This window comes from Myotis nattereri (genome assembly GCF_964212035.1).
Source record: "Myotis nattereri genome assembly, chromosome: 7".
Lineage (NCBI taxonomy): Eukaryota > Metazoa > Chordata > Mammalia > Chiroptera > Vespertilionidae > Myotis > Myotis nattereri.
In genome coordinates, this window is record NC_138082.1 from 64,278,578 (window position 1) to 64,301,516 (window position 22,939).

Sequence of the window (22,939 nt, forward strand, 5' to 3'; positions counted from 1 at the left end):
ACAGCAATTATAAAAATCAGGAAACTAACATGATGTATTCCTATTATCTATTTTATAGATTTAATTCATATTTATCTAGTTGTCCTACTAATGTTCTTAACAGCAACATATATAATTGTTATATTTTTATATATTTACATAACTTGTTAAAAAGGGCATTAAGTGGGACAACAGTAATTTTTATTATTAAAATTCATTAAAATATAATAATATTTTTTTCTGTCTAGGATCTGATTCAGGATAAAACTGCATTTAGTTGACATGTTTCTCTAATCTGATTGTCTACAGTGATCATAACCTTTATATATATACAGTATATATACATGTATTTAAATGTTTTTATTGATTTCAGAGAGAGGGAGAGAAATATCAATGATGAGAGAATCATTGATTGGCTGCCTCCTGCACATCCTCTACTGGGGATCGAGCCCACAACCCGGGCATGTGCCCTGACCAGGAATCAGAACCATGACCTCCTGGTTCATGGGTTGATGTTCAATCTCAGAGCCACACAGGTCGGGTGTGACCTTGATATTTTTGAAGAGAAGAAGCCATTATTTTTACAGAATGTTCCTCAATTTGGGTTTCTTTGATGGTTTTCCACAATTAAATTCAGGTTATATATTTTTAGTGGGACTATCACAGTAGTAAAGAAGGTTATAATACAAGTTAAATTATATCTATTTGTCCTATTAGTGCTGATGTTAGCTTTGATCACTTGATTACGATGATGCCTGCCAGGTTTCTCTAGTTAAATTACTATTTTTCCTTTTTTTAATTAAAAAGTATGCTATAAAACTCTGTATCTTGTTTTTCATCAAATCTCCCCCCACTAGTCTTATATCCATTGATTCTAACTTTTGCCTGAAACATGATTACTATGGTAGTTGCCAAATGGTGATTTTCAAATTTAATCATTCCACTGACATTTATAAGTTGCAATTCTCTTATAAGGAAAAGAGTACCTTTCTCTTATCTATGGGTCTGTATACCAACCATCCACTCATCCATCCATTTATATCAGTACTAGAGGCTGGTGCATGAAAATCATGCATGGAGGGGGTGGGGAAGGAGGAGGGGGCTCCCTCAGACCAGCCTACATTCTTTCTAATCTGGGACCCCTCGGACATCCCTCTCACAATCCGGGACTGTTGGCTCCTAACTGCTCACCTGCCTGCCTGATCGCCCCTAACTGCTTCTGCCTGCTGGCCTGATTGCCCTTCACTGTCACCACTGCCAGCTTGGTCACCCCCAACTTCCCCCTCCACCAGCCTGATCGACCCCCACTGCACCCCCTGCTGGCCTGGTTGCCCCACACAGCCTGCTGTTCAGTAGTTTGGTCATCCCTCACTAACCCCCCTGCCGGCCTCGTCGCCCCATGCAGCCTGCTGTTCGGTCGTCCGTCCGGTTGTTTCGGTCATGACGGCCCCTGGCTTTTTATATATTAGGATGGACTCATAGGTTAGTTATATTCTATTGTTTATCCATTACTCTTATTTATTCTGACACTCAAACTTTCTTAGTTCTACTCAGTGGAGTCCTCCTTCTGACATCGCTCCAACATATTTTAATCACATTCTTATTTTCTGGCAGAGAAGAATGTTCCAAGCTTCTCTTTATGCTTTCTCAGCCCCAGACCTGGAATCAACCATTTTTCTAAGGAGCCCTGGTTCCTTTTTATGAAAACTGGATTTAAAGTCACAATCTCCATGCTAAGCATGCCCACTGCTACTGAGTCATTGCTTCTAAACCCTCTCAGAGAACAGTTAGGAAAATATGTATGTAATCCCATATAATAAAGAGGTAATATGCAAATTAACCCTCACACCCTCACAAGATGGCTGCCTACGACCAGCCCAGCAGGTGGGTTAGTGAGGGACAACCAAATGACTGAACAAGCAGGCTGCGTGGGGCAACCAGGCCGGCAGGGGGGCCATGAGGTGCGACCAGCCGGTGGGGGGTTGGGGGGGCAGCTGGGGGTGACCAGGCCGGCAGGGAGGGCAGTAAGAGGCGACCAGGCCAGCGGGGAGGGGAGGTCAGTTAGGGGCTGGTGGGAGGGTGCAGTTGGGGGCAATTAGGCTGGCAGGGGGGGCAGTGAGAGGCGACTAGGCCAGCATGGGGGCAGTTGGGGGCAACCAGGCCGGCAGGGGGGGCAGTAAGGGGTGACCAGGCTGGCGGGGGGGGGGGGGAGGGGCGGGAGCAACCAGGGTGGCAGGGTGGGGGCAGTTGGGGGTGACCTGGCCGGCAGTGGGGGGCAGTTAGGGTTGACCAGGCCGGCCGGGGGGGGGGGGGGGCGGCGGCAGTTAGGGGTGATCAGTCCAGCACGAAGAGGCAGGAGGGGCCATCAGGCCGGCAGTGGGGGGAGGGGGCGGTTAGGGGGCGACCAGGCAGGCGAGCGATTAGGAGCCAGCAGCCCGCGATCAGGCCTAAACTGGCAGGCAGATATCCCCCAAGGGGTCCCGGATTGGAGAGGGTGCATGTTGGGCTGAGGGGACTGCCCTCCTCCATGCACAAATTTCGTGCACTGGGCCTCTAATATATATATATTAGAACTATACACATGCACAGAGCTATATCTAACTGCATTAATATACAGTGGGGGCTTGACTTACGAGTGTCCCGACTAACGAGTTTTTTGAGATACCAGCTGTCTCTCGGCCCAGTTTTTGCATTGAGTTGACAGAGTAATTTTAGTTAACGAGCTCCTTAATGAGCTCAGTCTCGGAATGAATTAAACTCGTAAGTCAAGGCCCCACTGTATTAAAGTCCATGAGTTCATACTGACACCTTTTCTATATGCTTTTAAGATGGCCCTACCCCCCACATTCAAACCCACTCATTCCCTCTGTTCTTCTTCAGTGTCTCTGTTCAAGGCCGATTCTTTTCTTCCTATTCCAGTAACATATAGTTCTGACCTACTGCCAAATCTCTGGGGAAATGGTTCTCAAACTGCTTCACTTTAGAATTAACTGTAGATCTTTTTATAACCAAGGATAATTCACAGGTGACTGTTATGTGCAGTCAGACTGACAACCACTACCATGAGACTTCCCTCTCCTGTTTGTCTTCCTTCTTCTGGTCCACAGAGAGGGAGGAGAGAAGGCACAGATGCTAACAGTTGTTTCTCTGGGGTTAAACATACTAAATGTTTACTGGGATTCAAGATTTCCCAGTCAGTACATTTAGACTTGCTGGTGCCTTAAGACTACCTCATTTAAGAATGGCCTAAAGTACTTAAATATTTCCAAATTAAATATTAGTTTGGTGAATTAAAAGTAAATTCTAGAGTACCAAGCAAGTATTTTAGAAGTCTTTACTTTTAGTCTTTGCATTTTGTGGCAATAGAGAAGGAAGCAGAGAATCTTTGCTAGCTGTATTCATTTTGGCATATCCCAATGCTTGCCCACCTCTTAAACACCTGGAGCGGGGTTGGGTGGTGGGAGTACTCATTGTTAACTGCTTTCCCAACTTTCTCATTTTGAAACTTCAACATTTCTACCAGCAACAGCATGCATGAAGGGGAATAGTCTTTTTGTCCCACAACTGAAAACAGAGAGGAATAAAAATACTGGGAAAGAAACCACACCACAGGTAAGAGAAGGGATTGGAATTAAGAGTTCAGGAAAATGCTGGACTAGTTATTACACAATGGTAAAGCACATAAACACAAGAAACCATTACAAGCAATTCTCAATACTGATTAGAAAATAGTAACTTAACCTATTTAAGAATAAAACATATTTCAACAGTTAGAATATTGTTTAAAATGCAATAAATACTTCTTATGCTTTTCCTTCAAGAAAATGCTAAAAGATTATGCTTTGCAATATACCTAAATTAATTACATTTCTTTTTAAAAGCAACTGGCAGTTCAAATCTTTCAATGATTTAGATAAACCTTTCCTTCCTCATGCCCAATAATCTATAAGTTTTATTATGTTTACAAATTTATCTCACTCTAGTCTTTTCTAAGGCACTAAATCTTCATAAAATATCTTAGATTTCCTTAATTAAGAACTAAAACACCAAACTGAAAACTCAGCTCAGGTTAGGGAATGCGTCTACACTTGGGAAATCCAAGAAAAAGTTATATAACTCTGCTTGTTAACCAGTAGGCGAGTTTCTCCTAAACTATACTATCCCTGGCAGCTGTTAAGCTTCCAGCTGTTATACTAACAGCTGATGAGGACAAGCTTTCAATGTTAGGAGAAACAGAAATCCACAGAAAATGCTTTGCCTCCAATTAGAATTCCTTACGGTTTTTACATTTATATGTTCTTAATATTTTCCAATGTTAGAGAATGTGTTACCATGTGTGGTTCTTACTGTTAATTATGAGAAAAGGAAGGTAGTGAATACTCCTCTGAAATAATGCTTTCCAGTATACCATGTCATTCCACAGCATGAGACCTCTTACTTAAAAATCTGGCTCCTACTGCTTATGAACTTGCCAGTTGGGAACACGTTTATCAATCTGAAATCTGACACACCCGACAACTCAGAAAAGGAGAAAAAGATCCCACTGTATTACCTCTGACTGTTGGCATAACAGGCTTGAAAATGAATCTTTCCCTACTTCCCACAATCGTATCGTAGCTAGAGGCAGTAAAGCCCATTTTTACTTGCAAAGATTAGAATATGGTTTCAAAGGAACTGTGAGTTCTTGGGCTTCCCAAATAAAGGATATGTACAGATTGTCATAGTTTACTGAAGAAATCAAAACATCCAAGGTACATAAAGACATATAATTCCTCATATCACTTCAACTGCAGGTCTAAAATGGTATGATCAATAGATTTATAAGGGGCATGGGATTAGGTAAACACTGTACACAATTGGTCAATAGAATCTACTGAAGAGCGGGATTTCTAACATAAAGTTCAACAATATCATTATTGTCTCTTTATTTTCAAAGTATTGAAAATTATTCAAATTGTTAGCAGAAAAAATACTTGTCTTAAATACTATTAAGGTACATTCAATTAATTCCAGTTTGCACATTACCTTTCGAGTTTGCATTTTCTCTGTTCTCCTCCGAAAGGCAACATAAGGGTCATTGTTAGTAGAGCCATCTCTTTTCTCTTGTTTTATCTGGGGGATGAGGGATGGTCCCCTGCAATTTTTACGTTTTCTCACCCAGTAGTCATATACTGCTTTAATAAGATAATCATCTTCGTTTAGCAGCAGTTTTGCTTCTTGAAGTGTTACAAGCTAAATTTAAAAAATTACATATAATCAACTACAATGCTTGAAAAAGAGAAGTCAAAAAAGTTAAAATTATACATTTGGTAAAAAATGTGATGTCAAATAAAACAATTATGATCAGATATCACGATGGCAGAAAACACAATTCAATCAATCAAAGGATTTATTAATAGGAGATTTATCTGAAAATTTATATTTTGCCCTGATAGGTAGGGAGTACCACCACTTAAAATATTTAAGAAGCTTGGATGAATGATAGCTGGGAAGATTACAATAGATTTATGCCTCAGGTAAGTCTTGAACTAGAAGACAACTGAGGTCCTTCAAAATTCTAATATTCTATAATTCTACACACTTGAGGATCTACCAATTTTCAATAGCTAACTCTAACTTCTTTCTGTGTATTTATCAACAGAAACTAGAAGATACAGGTTTCTTTTTCTCCCTCTCCAAAGTAAAAGATAAATAAAGGGTGTAGCAAAAGTAGGTTTACAGTTGTTCATATGGAAAATAACACAATAGTAATACAAGAATTAAACTCTGTGTTTCATGTATTCACAACTGTAAACCTACTTTTGCCCAACCTTATATGTCCTAACATATTGCAACTAAATATATAATGACTGTTTTAAAATTGTAAAAGGACAAATTTTTGGCACATTTCCAGAAGTTTCAACACTATGTAATTTCGAATTTCTTGTACCAATTACAGATAAAAGCAATTCCTCTATCCAAGCTAATTATATACTAGAGAATCTTTGTTCTCAACACTCGTTCTGTCTGTTACATGACAGTGTCCTAGGATGGTTTCTCTAGGAATTCTGACATTGGTATCTCAGGGATCTACTCCTTTATCAATGCAGCCAGTATAATGAGAACAAATCTCAAACTAATGTTAGTAAAAATTTGCTAGGTCACATCTGTTTCCTTATAATATCAGGCCAATCAATGTTAGCAGAATGGACTTGGGGTTACACATACCCATTTACAGTGAATTTTAGAAAAACATCATGGAGGAGTTTTAGTGCTGGAAAGCCTCACTGAAGGATGTTTTAGTGCTGGAAAGCCTCACTGGAGGATGTTATCTCAATTTTTTTACTTCTATCATTTTAGAGATTAATTTTAAAATCTCTGATATCTCATAAGAAATGTTTCCCTAAAACTTGGAAATGAAAGGCAAAATTTTCTCACTCAAATTATAAGATCCACATATGAACTGATCTGTTGCTTTTATGAAGTCATCTGAAGAAGGCATGATCCATCAAATAAATTTCTGATACGATCTGACTTACATTGGTATAACTTCATGGAATAATGTAATGACCACTTGGACTTCCAGTCCTATGACTGAATTACTAGGGCTCATTAGTTGGTTTCTTATATAATTTGGCTGCCAAGGTAGTGTGGCCACAGGAAGAAAATACACTGACAATGTAAACTCAAGTATTCTAGTCCATTAAAACTTTAAGTGTCCATTCTTTAGTTTATTCAAGGTCTCAGTGCAATCAGCTTAAATGCATCTGAGAAGCTGAGCAATCTGGTCTTTAAAGTGGAGGGCCAGAGGCTGGAACATGAGACCAAATGAAAAGAATCAATATTTCCAAACATCAACTTTAAACGGACACTTTCCTTTTTACTGTGGGTGAAGTTCTCTGGAATGGTGATATATGCCTCCAAAGTCTACAAGGACAGTGGCAGAGTAAGAATCAAGCTTTGTGGATGTAATGAAATTCCCCCTCATGCTGACACATCACAACATCACTAGCAGCTCTCATGTGCTCTGGGGACCATGGGAACAGCTGTGATTATGCTACACGTGCTTGAGCTGTTTGGTCATTCTGCTTCTGATAAATTTTTATAACATTCACTCAGTAAATAAAAAACTTAATCTAATCTTAGACTGGGGAGAAGGATCGAATTCTTTCTGTCAACCAGCAGAGCAGTAATATAAGTTTCTTATATAACAATACTATCAAAATAACACTATCCTGTTGCAAGAGGCATTAGGGGATTAAAACACTGCCTCTGATGCTTTCTTGCTCCTGCTAGAAATTTCCTTCTGCCTCGTTAATTACCCTCTTTGTATTTCAGGTCATAAGAATTCAATATACAATTTACAGTTGAACATCCTCACAATTTTTTCTAGTGTTAACTGTATTTTCTTAGTCAACTGGTTTTTATATTATATAGCAAATTTTTTATTTTATTGAATAATCTTGGTTTTAATCATTCTGTTAAATTATCTGTAGCAATTCTAAGGCAATTAATATCACTATCACCATTATCATTGGTGACAGCATCAATCTGAGTGGGCAAAAAATATTTGCGGGTAAAGTAGTCCCAAATTATGTCACATGATTAAAACCCCACAAAATCAGAATTCTACTATTTTTGAACCTTAGCAAAAAGTTCTACCACTTAGCATTTTGTCTACTAGAAAGCAGTAGAAAACAGTATTTAACTGGCAAAGCATCTGGGGTAAATTTACTATTTCCAAGACAGGTCTGAGTTGTTTGATTTACTTTGGGGGTTTGAGAATGGGGAGATTAAAAATTATTCTACTGTATGGCCTTTTCTTCTAGACTGCTACTAGCTCCATGAGGATGAGGATCATTTAGTTTGTTTATATACAAAACTGATGATCAAGCAATTTCAATGAACACATGTTAAATACACAAATGAATAAATTACATGTAAACGTTAATGTTTTATATATACTAGTAAACTATTCAATTAAACAATAAGTAGTCAATAATTAATTAATCATTGGGTTATAGTTTGTGAGGAAGATAAACAAATTTTAAGATAAATCCACAGCCTAAAGAAACTTACAATATGGCCAAAGAGGTAAAATAACACAAATACAAATTAAACAATAAGAGAACAATATAAAAACTCTAGAACTGGGTATTAGTGCAGTTAAGATGCAGGTCAGAGTCACAAGAACACTATGTAAGAGGGCCTGCAGTAGTAGTTTGAGATACAATAATAAATTCAGAGGGCAGATACTGAAGAAAATAGCAAAAATAATATGTAGAGGAGCAGTGAAAGAGGAGATGAAGACGGCAAGAACCAGGAAATGTGGAGGTCAACAGCATCCAATACTACAGAGCTATTAAGTAGGGTACAGGCTGAGAAGAAACTCTTGGATGGCAATTTAGAAGGTCACTCACTGGTGGACCTTATAGAACTTCTATAAACTGAAATAGATTGTGGTGGTTAATCTTTTGGAAATTTAACAGTGACAGAAAAAGGAGAGGCATAGGTGGTAGTTTATGAAGAAAGAAAGGGTCAAATATAGGGACTCTTGGCGGAGAATTTGGGGGTAGAGCAAAGAAATGAGAGAAGAAACAACTGAAAATGAAATATTCAAGGAATACACACAAGGAAGAATCAGAATTAGAAACTTAAGAGACTAAAGGAAAGGAGTAAAAAAAATATATATATATGTTCCTGAGTTCTGAGTCACGGGAGAGATAAGGAATACAATATAGGATTATCTGGAGTTGAGGGTAACTATCATGCTTTGAGCCTATCCAGTTGCTTTAGAGCCTAGAAGCTTGTCACTGAGCAAAGAGAACTAAAATAGAATAATATTGATGTATGTGTATAGTTAATTGTATTATTTACACGCTTTTTGTTTATCCTGTCCCTACTTAGGAAATAAGCTCCACAAGGTGAGAACTTTTGTCACCTCTCCCGTTCACCTGAGCACTTAAAAAATATTACTGACTGAAGAAAAGCATATTAAAGAACAGAGAGGTGAAGGTTTCTGATGATATAATTTCGGCCACCTTGACTAATTTCTGAGTAATCGTGGAAAACAGAAGAAATACCAAAAGATGGATTGAGCCTAAGATTGCTAGGAAAATGTGTATATAAAGAAAAATTGAAACTATATCTGATGCCAGTGATCAAAATCCTATAAAAATTATGAGCATTAATTACTATGAATATCAATTTGATAATTAAAACACATTTCCAATTAAAAAAACAAGACAGACATTTTCTTAAAAATTCAGTTTTCAATGTATTTCTTTGGATAGTACACTAGATTTTACTTTCCATTAAGATGGGGGGAGGGGAGATTGGTAGAAAGGCTAAATATGAGCAAAGTCACTTTACAATATAAAAGTTTTTAGTAATGTTCTGAAAGCTGGTAATGCCTCAGGAATTCAAGAGACTTAAGTTGGGAGTTGAGAAAATGTTTGCATGAGTAAACTAGTGAAAAGTTTTAAGACTATTTTTAAAAGTTTATTTATATCTGTAACTTCTTACTACTTTAATAACAATTAGCATATTAATATATCACACAGGTATATCAAAGATTGTTTTAAAAGATAGTTCAAAAAAAAATCTAATTCCAACAGCAATACGTGATTATAGTAAAATTGGAAAACAGAAAAACAGAATGAAAACATAAAAAATTACCAGTAAGTCCATCACTTAAATATTATCATTGCTGCCATTTTGTTGGACTTTCTTGTTCTTTATTCTATGCACAAGTATAAATGTAAAGGCTTTAAATAAAACTCATTTCCATTTAAACATTTCTGTACCCTGGTTTTGAAATAGCTAATTATAAAATGAACTAATAATTTTGAATGGCTGTATGATATTCCACAATAAAGACTGTAAGTTACTCTGAACATCACTATTTAAAAACCTTTGATATTTTCACTAATTATTGTCCTTGAGAATAATTCCTAGAGGTAGGATTACTAAAAAGGTATAAACATTTTATACTTGACATATGCTACTTTCCAGAAAGACCATACCATTTTAAATTCTGTATACCAAATAAAGACTGTCTCACTAAGAAAAATTCACTACTTTATGAATAATTTTTCCTTCACTTAAAATTTTAATATATAAATAAAACTAAAATACATTTAAAATAGTAAGAGTACCTTAATATAAATCTGAGCAACTGAGCAAGATTTGGTATGAGATGTCTGTCTTAGAGACCCAACCAAGCAAATTTAGTTACTGAAGCACCAAAAAGATAGCCCTATGAATAGGATCAAGAAGATATTATAATATTGTAACTACTATTATTTTATATCCCAACAATAAAAATGTCAGAACAGTACTCTTTACACTCCCACAAAAAGAAATTATGCTTAAGTATTCATATTCAGTTCAAGACATATTATAAACAGAAATTCTAGGATGTGAGGAAAAGAAATTCAAAAGACAGTAAAACGCAATACAATATACTTTTAGATCTAAAGAAAATGTAAAATAAAGCTACTAATTGGATTAATTATAAGACAAAAGACATTTTTACGATGTACAGTACCTGATTAGAACTGGCTTTTTCAAGTCTGTCAATCATAATTTCAAATTGCAAAGGCTTAATTTCCATCTTTCTGTTAAGTCTATTTAATAAGGTCTCATCTTCTGAATCCATATCATAATCTGGTTGCTCGTTGTCTAGATTAAAGGCTAGAAAAGAAAAGAAAAAGTGTTCAAATTCAGGAGAAATTGTTTACATATGACCAACAGAATACTCTTAAACTATAAAGCATTGACCAAAGACAAGCTCATGAGCAGACATCTATAAACTGGCTTCAAAGACAAAGGAAACAATGAAAATATAAAATTTTAATTCATATATGTTTTAAAGTTTACTAAAAGCAATAGCAAAAATGATACATATTTATCAACATGTTAATTTAGTAGCCCAATGAGAAGTTATGAAACAAAATTAAGAATACAGAAATAAACTCAAATACAAAATATAATGAAAATGGCATTTAAAATCATTAAGGACAAAACCGATTATTTAAAAGGGGAGGAGCTGGCACAGTAGACTAATGATCTTTAAAAAATTAAGTTTGGCCAGGCAGTGTGGCTCAATGGTTGAGTGTCTACTGAACCAGGAGGTCACACTTCAATTCCTGGTCAGGGCACATGCCTGGATAGTGGGCTTGATTCACAGTGGGGGGCGTGCAGGAGGCAGCATCGATGATTCTCTCTCATAATTTCTCTTTCCCTCTCCCTTCCTCTCTAAAATCAATAAAAATATATTTTTAAAAAATTAAGTTTGATTCCTGCCAGTCATACCAACAAATGATATATTCATCAAATTTTATAGTAAAAAATAAAACACATAAAAATATTATAAGAAAATGCAAGGGAAAAAAATGTTGTAAAAACTCAGAAGGTAAAAGCTCAGAAATCATAAACCCGACTAAATAAGCACAAATACAGTAACAGTAGTATATTTTACTCATTAGACAGACTACAGTCCAAAACTTGGTGATAAACTACTTTGGAATGTATGGGGGAAGGACGCCTTCTCAAACACTGTGACAAGGAAATTATAAATTGATATTTACATTTAGTTTCTATTGCAGGAATTTATCCGATAAACTTACACAGAGACAAAGACATAGAAATAAGAGTTTTAGATGTGACACTATGAGAAGTAAAAAATATAAAACAAGCAATGGACTAGAGAAATAAATGATGGTTTGTACATAAACTGAAGCCCTGACATTAAGTGATAATGACGTATGAAATGAAACCAATCTTTATGAGCATTAAGTAAAAAAAGTGAAGGTACAGTCCTAACCGGTGTAGCTCAGTTCATTGGGCATTGTCCTTAGACCAAAAGCTTGCTGGCTTGATTTCTAGTCAAGGCACATGCCCAGGCTTTGGACTCAATCCCGGTGCGGGGATCAATGTCTCCTCATATCGATGTTTCTCTTTCTCTAAAACTCAATAAAAATACTAGGGGGAAGGGGGCTTAAGGTACAGAATATTGTATAATGTACTAAGCTATGTTTTTAAAAGAGGAAGGAGTGTATGAGTGTGTATAATCTTATAAAGGCACAGAATATTTTGTTATTTTTATTATTTTGCATCTCCACCCAAGGATATGCTTATTGATTTTAGCAAGAGGGGAAGGGAAAGAGAAACACTGATGTGAGAGAGAATATCGTATGCCCAATGAACTGAGCTATACCGGCTAGGACTGTACCTTCACTTTTTTTTACTTAATGCTCATAAAGATTGGTTTCATTTCATATGTCACTATCACTTAATGTCAGGGCTTCAGTTTATGTACAAACCATCATTAATTTCTCTAGTCCACTGCTTGTTTTATCCCAACCAGGGATAAAACCTGCAATATAGGTATGTGCCCTGGCCCAGGAATTGAACCCAAAACTTTTAGGTTTAAGGAACAAATACTCCAACCAACTGAGCCAAACCAGCCAGGGTTGCACAGAATATTTTTACAGGATACTGGTAGTAGTTCTCCTGTAGAAGTGGAATTGTTAGGTAGGAAGTTAGACATGAGCTGCTGGGGTGGGGCCTGCCCTGGGGTCCCAAACAGGAGTCAGACCACATTGCCTTCAGACTGCCTCTCTATTGGTGGCCCAGCAGCCAGCAGACCACCAATGGCCAGGATGGGAACCAGCCAGTTCTTGGCATAAGCTCAGAGGAAAACAACATGACCTCAAGGCGACCTTACTAGGGTACTGGACTAATTATAATAAAATCTGCATTGTGGCTTTGACATTAACCCACACTCTGCCCTGGGGTTTTCTGTATGCATTATGGGTAAGATGCACAGAAGAAATATAGTCATGTAAACGTTCCTATCAGTCATCCATGAATGCAAATGAAAGTCTCCACCCAGAATATTTCTCTTTTAAACCATACAACCCAGGAGTTCGGGGCCACTGTCTCTCTTGACTGGCCTGCTCCTCTAAACCCCATTTGGCTTTACTTTCATTTTCATTAACCTTAAAATCGTTTCTGCATTGACAAGAAAAACTGGTAACCCCAATTGGTAACAGAATTTTAAATAGGAGTTCAAGGAAAGGAGAGATAATTTTAAATTTCTCTTTGTTCCTTTTATACTGTCCCCTTTATTTTAAATGTAAAGCGCTTTAAGATTTTAAAATAAAGGATTTTACGCATGTGTATGTATTAATTTTTAAAATATAAAGAAAAAAACCCCTAAAGTGCCACAAAGTGTGTGTTGAAATCACATATCAAGAGTCACCGCCAGGCAATGAAAGAGAAACCAATCACCAACAGGTTATTTAAAGACTAGAGGCCTGGAGCACGGAATTCGTGCATGGGTAGGGTCCCTAGGTCTGGCCAAAGATCAGGGCCGATCTGTGGGGTAACCAGCAGGGCGATTGGGGGGCCCCTGCTGGCACCCGCCTTGCTGGCCAGGTGCTGCCAACTCGCCAGCCCTGCTCCCTGCTGCTGCCACCGGTTGGGGCCCGTGGGCAGCTCCTGCCCCCTGGTGGTCAGTGTGCCTCATAGTGACTGGTCACTCTGCTGTTTGGTCTATTTGCTTATTAGGCTTTTATTATATAGGATTATCTACATATGAATGTATAAATGAATGCCCCATATTCATACTGTGTGGAAATTCCTGGCATTCTCAGATTCAGCATAGCATGCTTTTCTTTTTTTTTAAAATATATATTTTATTGATTTTCCACAGAGAGGAAGGGAGAGAGATAGAGAGTTAGAAACATCGATGAGAGAGAAACATCGATCAGCTGCCTCCTGCACATCTCCCACTGGGGATGTGCCCACAACCCAGGTACATGCCCTTGACCGGAATCGAACCTGGGACCTTTCAGTCCGCAGGCCGATGCTCTATCCACTGAGCCAAACCGGTTTCGGCTCAGCATAGCATTCTTAAAGTTAGTTTATAACACAGTAACAGGAACAGATGTGTATATTTATGAAATTTTAGTAAAATCACCCACTCAACAATAGATAGTACTGATGGACATAAACTATTTAAAGGCAAAAATAACTGATTATATCTGAACTATGGTTGTTTAGTAAAACTGTACCACTTCATAAAAAACAATAAAAATATATGCTACCTAACACTTCTAACTTTATATAGCACTTAATATGGGCCTAGCAGTGTTCAAAGGGCTTTATATATAATAAATTATCATAACCACCCTATATCGTTGGTAATATTTTATCTCTGAATGAGTCTTACATTCGGAAATCTGTAAAAATGTTACTGTATTTAACTTGTATCACATAGTACAAAATAAAGTTAATGAGAGAAGTTATAACTATTCATGAAATGATACAAATTATTTTGTAAGTATGATTCATTTAAAATAGTCCTGAAAATAAAATTTTCTTCTTTATCTTAATATACTGCTTATTATATGATTAGCAATAATTCACAAGTATGCTTTAAAAAATCCAATCCAGGTGCTTTGCCCATGCTTTTCAGCCGGCAACTGCATCCTTGTGCCCAGAAGTAAATTTGCCTTGCTGAGCCATTTTTGAGTGTTTGTCTCATTCTTGTTGAGCATTTCTAACTATTTGGGGGCTCGTCTGGGATTTCGCCCCTTGAGAGAGTCATATGGACTCCCTCTCTAGGGGAGGTGCACTCCACCATTTCATTATGGTGGCCTCTGGGAGAGGGAAACCCATGGCACTCCAAGCTGGCAACAGACTCCAGACCAAAAGTTAATCGGCAACATGGGAAGGGCCCGGGAAAGTGAACCGCGGCAACCAGGTAACTATGCATAGACCAAGGTGCAAAAACTTCAGGGAGAAGTCAGCAATGCCTTGATGGGCCGGACAACCTCGGAGGCTGGGTATATGTCACTGGGAAAGGTCTGGGACATAAAGTGAGTGCGGAGTTCTGATCTGCACTCCCGTTCTCCCGCAAGAGAAATGGCCAGAGAGGGACAAAGTAGATTTCAGGGAGTGCGACACATCTCCCAGTATGGGAGGTTGAGCATGAACTTTCCAAGGATGGGAAACAAAAATTCTAGGCCTAGGAAATACATTCCCCAAATAGTCCATGGGGAGAATGCTGAGGCTCTGGGGAAAGGCAGTCCCCAAACCAGGGACAGGAGACATTGCTCTGCTTCGGTGGTTTTTATTTTATGCAGGGCATTCTGTGATGTCTGTGGGTTTGTGTGTGCCTGTAAATATTGTATATAAGAAAAAAATAAATAAAAAATCCAATCTGCATCAAATTCAATGACAGATTATGTGGACCCCTAAACTATGTAGATCACTAAAAAGTACTATTCTATCTTTAAAGTGATGTTGTATTTGTAAATTCACCTAGTGAGTCAATGATCTGCTTTTAGTCCACAGACTAACAAATAATAAAACCAGGGTCTGATATGACTAGAAGACATTTTGTTTATTTATAAAATATATTTTTTATTATTGATAGTATTACAGATATCTCCCATTTTGCCTCCTTCCCCCTGGTTTCCAGGCGCTCCCTCCCCCCAGATCTTCCCAACCCTATTGCCTGTGCCCATGGGCTATGCATATAAGCATGTAAGTTCTTTGATTTATCACGACTAGAAGACATTTTAGAGGAAGACAGGGTTTTAAAAATGTTGAGCAGAGTTAAGCCAGTATACTGAGTTTCTAAGTTAAACACAAGTTTTCGAAAGTTCAAGGTCATGGCTATCTATGCAAATTTTGTATGCCCATCTTTTACACACCTACCAGCCTTTTTTTTTTTTTCAAATTTTAAAACATTTTAATGTATGTGACTTTATTCAATCTCTTTCAAGAGTCTTTTAAATACTTAAAGTCAATGTCTTATTTTTTTAATGTATTTTTTATTGTTGATAGTATTACAGATTATCTCCCATTTCTCCCCCTTTACACACCTACTAATCGTATTCATCCCTTGTTCCTCCACCTATCACCTCTGATTCTACGTTCTTAATGCTATTCTACAAAAGGCAGTACCCTAGCTTCCAAGGCAGGGGAAGGGGCAAGAAAAACTGGGAAACATAAAAATTAATAGTGAGAATTGACAGGTCTTACAGTATGTTAAATCAGACCACGGCAAAGACTTGCACTAGCACTGTAAGTTTTCTGATGCTACCTACATTTATCTTGTCATCCAAAAACTTAGAACTTGATTACAGATTCAGGTATTTTACTGCTTCCAAACACCTATACAGTTCCATCTGCACCTCTTTTTACCACAGATTACATTGATTATCCCCTCTAGCAGGCCAAACAAACAAACCCCAAATTCTTTAAAAATAGTGATTACTTTACTGGCTGGTAGGGCTCAGTTGGTTGGAGCATTGTCTGTACCCTAAAGGTTATGGGTTCAATGCCCAGTCAGAGCACTGGGGGAATCTCTCTCTCTCTTTCTCTATGTCTACCCACTTCTTCCTCTCTCTAAAATCAATTTAAAAAAAACACACATGTCCTCCAGGTGAGAATTAAAAATTGTTATTTCTTAAATATAAATATACTAGAGGCTCGATGCACGGATTCGTGCACCAGTGGGGTCCCTCGGCCTGGCCTGTGGGGATCGGGCCAAAACTGGCTCTCCAACATCCCCCGAGGGGTCCCGGATTGCGGGAGGGTGGTTCTTGGGTGAAACACCCTGGAATCAGGCTCCCTCCTCTCTGGTTCCAGGTGCATCACCCGAGAACCGCAGCTGCCAAGTCACCGCAGCTCGGCAGCTCCTGCTCCTGCATTGAGTAGCTTCCCCCTGGTGGTCATTGCACATCATAGCTACTGGTCGGACAGTCAAATGGTTGGATGGTCACTTAGGCATATATATATATATATATATATATATATATATATATACACACACACACACACACACACACACACACACACACACACATACACTAGAGGCCCGGTGCACAAATCTGTGCACCGGGCCTCTAGTATGCATATAAGATCTTTGATTAATCTCTTCCTGCCCTCTCCCCTCCCCCCTTCCCTCTGAGATTCATCAGTCGGTTCCATGTTTCCATGCCTGTGGCTTCCACTCCTGTGTTGAGTGTCTGCCCCCTGGTGGTCAGTGTGTGTCATAGCTACAGGTCGGCCGGTCCCTTAGCTTTTATACATATAGATGTGGGGAAGCACGGGGCTTGGCTGGAATGTCTGTAAGAAGGATTCTCTGAAAGGCTGGGGGCCTCTGAGGGAACCTTGCCAAAGGCGGCAGTTCCTACCTTGATTTTTCCAAACAAGTCCGACCCCCCCGGGGTGTTTTGCTAGAATCTCTATGTTTAGTCTTTAAAGGCCTGACCTTGTAGAAGCATATACTTTCTCAAGGATACTTACCCTGCTGATTGTATCTAGAGATTAATTTTAGTTCAAGCTGTCAGGACAATAAAAGCCAAAAGAGGCAGGTGAACAGGGCTATTTGGCGGCAACAGCCAAATAGTGCCTTAGCCCTCTCTTTTACAGAAACATGTGTCAGAGTAATCATTCATCCATCATTCAGGATCTGCTGGTCAGTCCCGGCATATATATAGATAAGTAATCTCTTAAACTACAAGCAGAACATATTCTGTAAATTCTTTTTTACCTTATTTTTTGAAATCCAGAAAGATTTTTCCTATTAAAAAAGAAATCTTACAAATACTGAGTTAGTTTCACAAGCCAGTCAACCAAGCAAAAAAAGTAAGACATTCTCTATTCCCTCCCCCTATAAAGAGGGGAAGGAGGTACATGGGAGGTTGAACATTTCTTGATGTAGTTGATCAACAGAATCAAGATATGAACAAAGTTAAGGACAATAAGGGCATGTGTGTAAGTGTAGAAGACTTCCTGTGGTACAGTTAATTGAACAGTAAACAATTAAAGAAAAATGAGGGAACTAGAGTGTGCATGATCACTATGAGAAAGAAAAAGGAAGTGGGAGGGAAAGTAGATCAGTAAGTTTCAAAGGATGGCTACCGCGGTCCAGGGAAACTTGGTTACAGGGCAGCAACTGCTTCTGTATAGGTAGGGAAGTGAGCACAGCCTGCTGTGTTCAGAGATATTACTTCTAGTTAAAAAGACCTTTCAAAGTCCTTTAGATTGCATTTTATTTGGATACTAGAGGCCCAATGCACGAAATTTGTGCAAGAGTAGGCCTTCCTTCTCCGGGCTGCCGGGACCGGCTTCCCTCTGGCACCCGGGACCCGGACTTCCCTTGCAGCCTCGGCTTTGTCCAGAAGGTCGTCCAGAGGGATGTCTCGCCTAATTAGCATATTATGCTTTTATTATTATAGATACAGGTAGGGGCAAAAGTAGGTTTATAGTTGTGAGTTGACCCTCTACTATGGGGCTGATTCTGCCCCTGTATTTGGAGATCTTCTCTGCCAGTGTCCAGCCAGTGGTGAGGCAAGTTTATCTAATTCAGGGGTAAACATTAGATTGTCTGTTGAGGAATTTCAACCCCATTTTTATTAATAATGATAGAAGACTAAAGGCTTCATTTGAAAAGGTTAATCCAGAAAACCAGTGGACTCTGGAGTACAAGGCATGCTGAAGGAAGGTACTGGCTCCATACCAAAGAAGATTAAGTGAAAGTCTACAGGTTGAACCATGAACTCTCCCATCACTGCCATTCCACTATCTCATTCCCACCCCCAACTCAGTTATAAAAACAAAAAGTCAGCTACCCAGGAATGAAACTGAATTCTTTTTTTGGGGAAACTGACCAATTCCCCATAAAACATTAGATAAATGACCTTACTCAAATATGGACAGTCAAGTAATCCACATATTTCAGAAAGGACAGCTGATGGATGTTTCTATCTATCCTTCTCCCTTCCTCATATATATATATACACACACATATATATGTATGTATGTGTATATATATATATATGTATATATATATGAATATGAAAAATAAAAAGAGCAGAAACAGGATACTATATAAAATAAACACTCAGACATCAAAAAATTAAAATTTAAAACTATAACAGCAAAAAGTAAAGAACAGCAGATTTCTCAATAGCAACACAACAGCACAATCAATTTTCAAAATTATGAAGGATAAAGGTTTTCAACCCAAAACTTTCTACCCAGCTAAACTATCAATAAAGTATGAGGCTAGAATAAAGATAATTTCAGACATGCCTGGCCTCAAAAAATTTTACCTTCCACTCACCCTTTCTTAGAAAGCTATCAGAAGGTCTGCTCCATTAGAATGGAGTAAATCCAAAAGGAAGAAAGCATGGAATCTAGGAAATGGGGAAATGAACACATGAGAAAAGCAAAGAAATTCCCAAGATAATGGATGGTAACCAAGCATTAAGCCTAAAAGCAACCAGTCCAGAATATAGCAGCATAATGAATGGTTTCAGAAAAAATAATTTCCACGGAAGAAATAAAACTGACAGATTATCTGACTGTTTGAACATATTATGAGAGTTATACACTTCTGTGGGAGAATTTGTGGTGACTTAATCAAAGGTACATACAAGAAGAAGCAGATATAAAGATACGAAAGTCGTCTCTTTTGAAATAAAACCTAAACAAGAAAGGACATGTAATCATTGTTAAACTGTTGATATCTGCAGAATGATAATGCTGTTTCAGATGTTAGTATTTGCAAAATGATAATATTGCAAACATTGGCTAATGATTTAATAATGTAACTATAGCCAAAATATGAGACATGGAAGGTATACCGAGAAGTAAATTTTAAATAGCCAGAAGTCAAAAGATAATTTATTTTTTAAAAGTTTGAAAAGACTTATATAAGCCTATTATTTAGAAATATGAAGATAAATACCAAAAAATCCCACAAAAAAAAACAAGTAAAAGATTTGAAGTTAGTTGCATCTCAGAATGGGGAACAGACTGTCCTTTTTAGAAGAAAAAATTTTCAACTAAATCTAATGATATATGCATCACTTTGATTTTAAAAATATGTACTTTTTAAAACAAGAGAGAGAGAGAGAGAGAGAGAGAGAGAGAGAGAGAGAGAGAGAGAGGAATAATGTTAATGATGGGAGCAACAAGGTGGAAGGATTCCACTTACAATACTATCCAAGACCAAAGCTGTGAAGTAACAGAAACTAGGAGGAAAATAGTAAAAAAAATTCCAATTCCAGTTTACAGGCATTAATAATCAATCCTTATACTAATTCCACCTTTTCTGCTTTAGTTATATGAGTGATCACCAACCTTACAATCAAAAGTGACTGTTTAAAACACTTTACTCCTTGCAAAAAATGTTTCCACGAGGGTCAATACAGTTTTATTTCAAGGTTTTAAGCAGAAATTTGTTTTTCCTTTGATCTGTTTGTAGCCCTAAACATTTCCAGTTAGTGTTAAGTAGCTTAATAAAACCCTAATTCACTTGTTGCTTGAAAGTACTGTAAATTACAAGTACTCACAACAATGCTTAAAACACTGATGCAATTCCTACTATCTTAAATGTATGCTTTATATACATTTTCTCTAACCCTCACGGAGCACTGAAGGCATGGTACCTGTATCTTCCTTTTGCATACAACAAGACTGAGATTTTAGAGGTGGTTTAATTACTTTGCATCAGCTCACACAGATAGAATTTGAATCCAAGTCTGTTGGATCCAGAAGTCCATGCTGTTTTCCTTTTACTCCAGCTTGCCTGAAAGGAGTGCAATTATTTCTCCTTTTTTCTGTTGTTGTTTCTTTTGTGGTATACAAATTTAAAGTTTTACTATAATGCAATCTTTCCTTTATGGTTTCTGCTCTTTACCTTAAAAAAACCTGTAACTTTAGGTCATAAAGTTATCCTCGCATTTTCCCCCCTAAACATGTTAACACTGTCTTTTAATATTTATATATTAGTTTTATGTTTTTCCATATGCTACACTTGATCTTAGCCAAAAGGCCGAGAAGCGATGTGTTTTTCCATATGGATAACCACACTGTCCCAGAACTATTTATCAAATATATCAATCATTTCCCCACTGATTTGTAGTGCCTCTTTGGTCATATATAAAATTTACACATATGTGTGTGGATGAGTGTGTTTCTAGCCTCTATTTTCCTTTCATTGGCATACTTATCAATCTTCAAATAAAACAATAACCCAAACCATAAAATTTTAAGAAATGGTTAACTATAAGAGGAGGGAAGAAACAGAATGGGGGGGGGGGGTGGGGGGGAGACACACAAACATACAAGGAACAGCAACTAGACTTCTTTGACCATGCCTTGTTTTATAGGTAGTTTTAGAACCATATAAATATTTTACATAATTATGAAACAGTAAAATCTTGGACAAAATTCCTAAGAATAAAAATTAAACAGAACAAATAAACCCAACTGTCATTTGAGTTCTATTGCAAGCACCTTTAAAATACAATAAAGTAATATTTCTGGTGGGAAATACTCTAAGGATTAAAAGCAAAAACCAACCAAACAACCAAAAATCCTTCAAATTGCTTTCAGTAATTATATTGTTGGTGTAAGTGTTGGCATTATAATTCTGAGACTACTTTGGTATAAAGTGAGATAAAACAGGGAATTAGGTAAATGTCCTTGAGAACTAACAGATGTGGAAGAAAGTTGTAAATGCATAAGATTAAAACACTGTTGTCATGTGTTAGAGTAAGAAATATTATATAAACTCATGATATATTTTATCTTAAAAAATTTTAAGTACCTATTTCCTAGTGAGGTCTACTAAAAAGTCTTAGAGACAATGGCCAACCCAGTGCCCTGAATGTAGTCTCCACATATGATTTGTCACTGATAGGAAAAAAGCTCTATGGAGAAATAAATACTTTCAGATCTGAGCCAGGAAATACAGGGTTTGGCAAATGTGGGTTTACAATTGTGAGTACATGAAACAGTTTATTCTTGTATTATTAATTATTGTTTTCTTTTTATTACAACTATAAACCTATTTTTACCCACCCCTGTACTAGGTGAGTCAATAACTGTTAAGTTTTCTTGCTTTTTGGTCTGGTAATGTCAAAAACACTTAGAAGTTAACCTGAATAACATTTTTTCCTACTGACCAAAGACCGTCGTATATATGAGTATCAATGAGGATAATAATGCAGTAATTGAAACATAATAAAAATGTGTAAGTCCGTGATTCATAAGGATTCTAAAACAAAACAAACATCTTCAAAATCACCTTTAGAGAGTACTAAGAAACCATCCTTCACCAGGAAGCATATAATTTTTGGTTGCCTCTCCTTTTGTGATATTGGCAATCATTAATGATCCCTGACCTGATCCATTAATTCATTAGGGGTTGAAAAACAGTGACACTTTATCATTCCTTTCTGTTTTAATTCAGCTGGAATAATGCTATTAAGAGAAACATCCACCTCTTCAAATATGTAGAAATCCTGAGATATAGTTCATAGAAAAGGCAAGATAAAAGTTCAATTCCCAATTAAAAGAATCTTTAGAAACTGATTAACCAATTGTAAATTATGGAAGTTTTCTGGATCCCAATTCAAAATGATCAGCTGTTATTTTTTAAATAAGATAAAAGAGAAAGGGTGATCACTTAAGACAATCAAAAAATGTGCACACTATATTGTGATATTTTTTAAATGCTGTTTTCTTTAAAGTGGTGGCATGAGAATGGTACTGTGATTATGTTTAAAACTTCCCAGATGAGCCAAAACCGGTTTGGCTCAGTGGATAGAGCATCGGCCTGCGGACTGAAGGGTCCCGGGTTCGATTCCGGTCAAGGGCATGTACCTGGGTTGCGGGCACATCTCCAGTGGGAGATGTGCAGGAGGCGGCTGATCGATGTTTCTCTCTCTTCGATGTTTCTAACTCTCTATCTCTCTCCCTTCCTCTCTGTAAAAAAAAAAATAAAATATATTTAAAAAAAAATTTTTTTTTAAAAAAACTTCCCAGATGAAATGATGTTGGAATGGTTATAAAATCAAGGAGTGGGGGTAAAGATGTAGAGGAACAATATTGCCAATGTTGAGTGATGAGTACATGAAAATTTATTATACAATTATTTCTACTT

The 22,939-nt window shown here is 37.4% G+C and overlaps 1 protein-coding gene across 1 annotated transcript in view; it reads right to left on the minus strand.

Annotated features, from left to right (window-relative positions):
• Positions 1-22,939, minus strand: part of EPC2 (enhancer of polycomb homolog 2) — a 125,404-nt gene that overhangs the window by 30,487 nt on the left and 71,978 nt on the right. The window contains exons 3-4 of the mRNA XM_081095376.1: positions 10,508-10,653; positions 5,005-5,211 (exon numbers count right to left, since the gene is read on the minus strand). Coding sequence (XP_080951502.1) covers positions 5,005-5,211; positions 10,508-10,653 — 353 coding nt within the window. The remainder of the gene's footprint in view (positions 1-5,004; positions 5,212-10,507; positions 10,654-22,939) is intronic.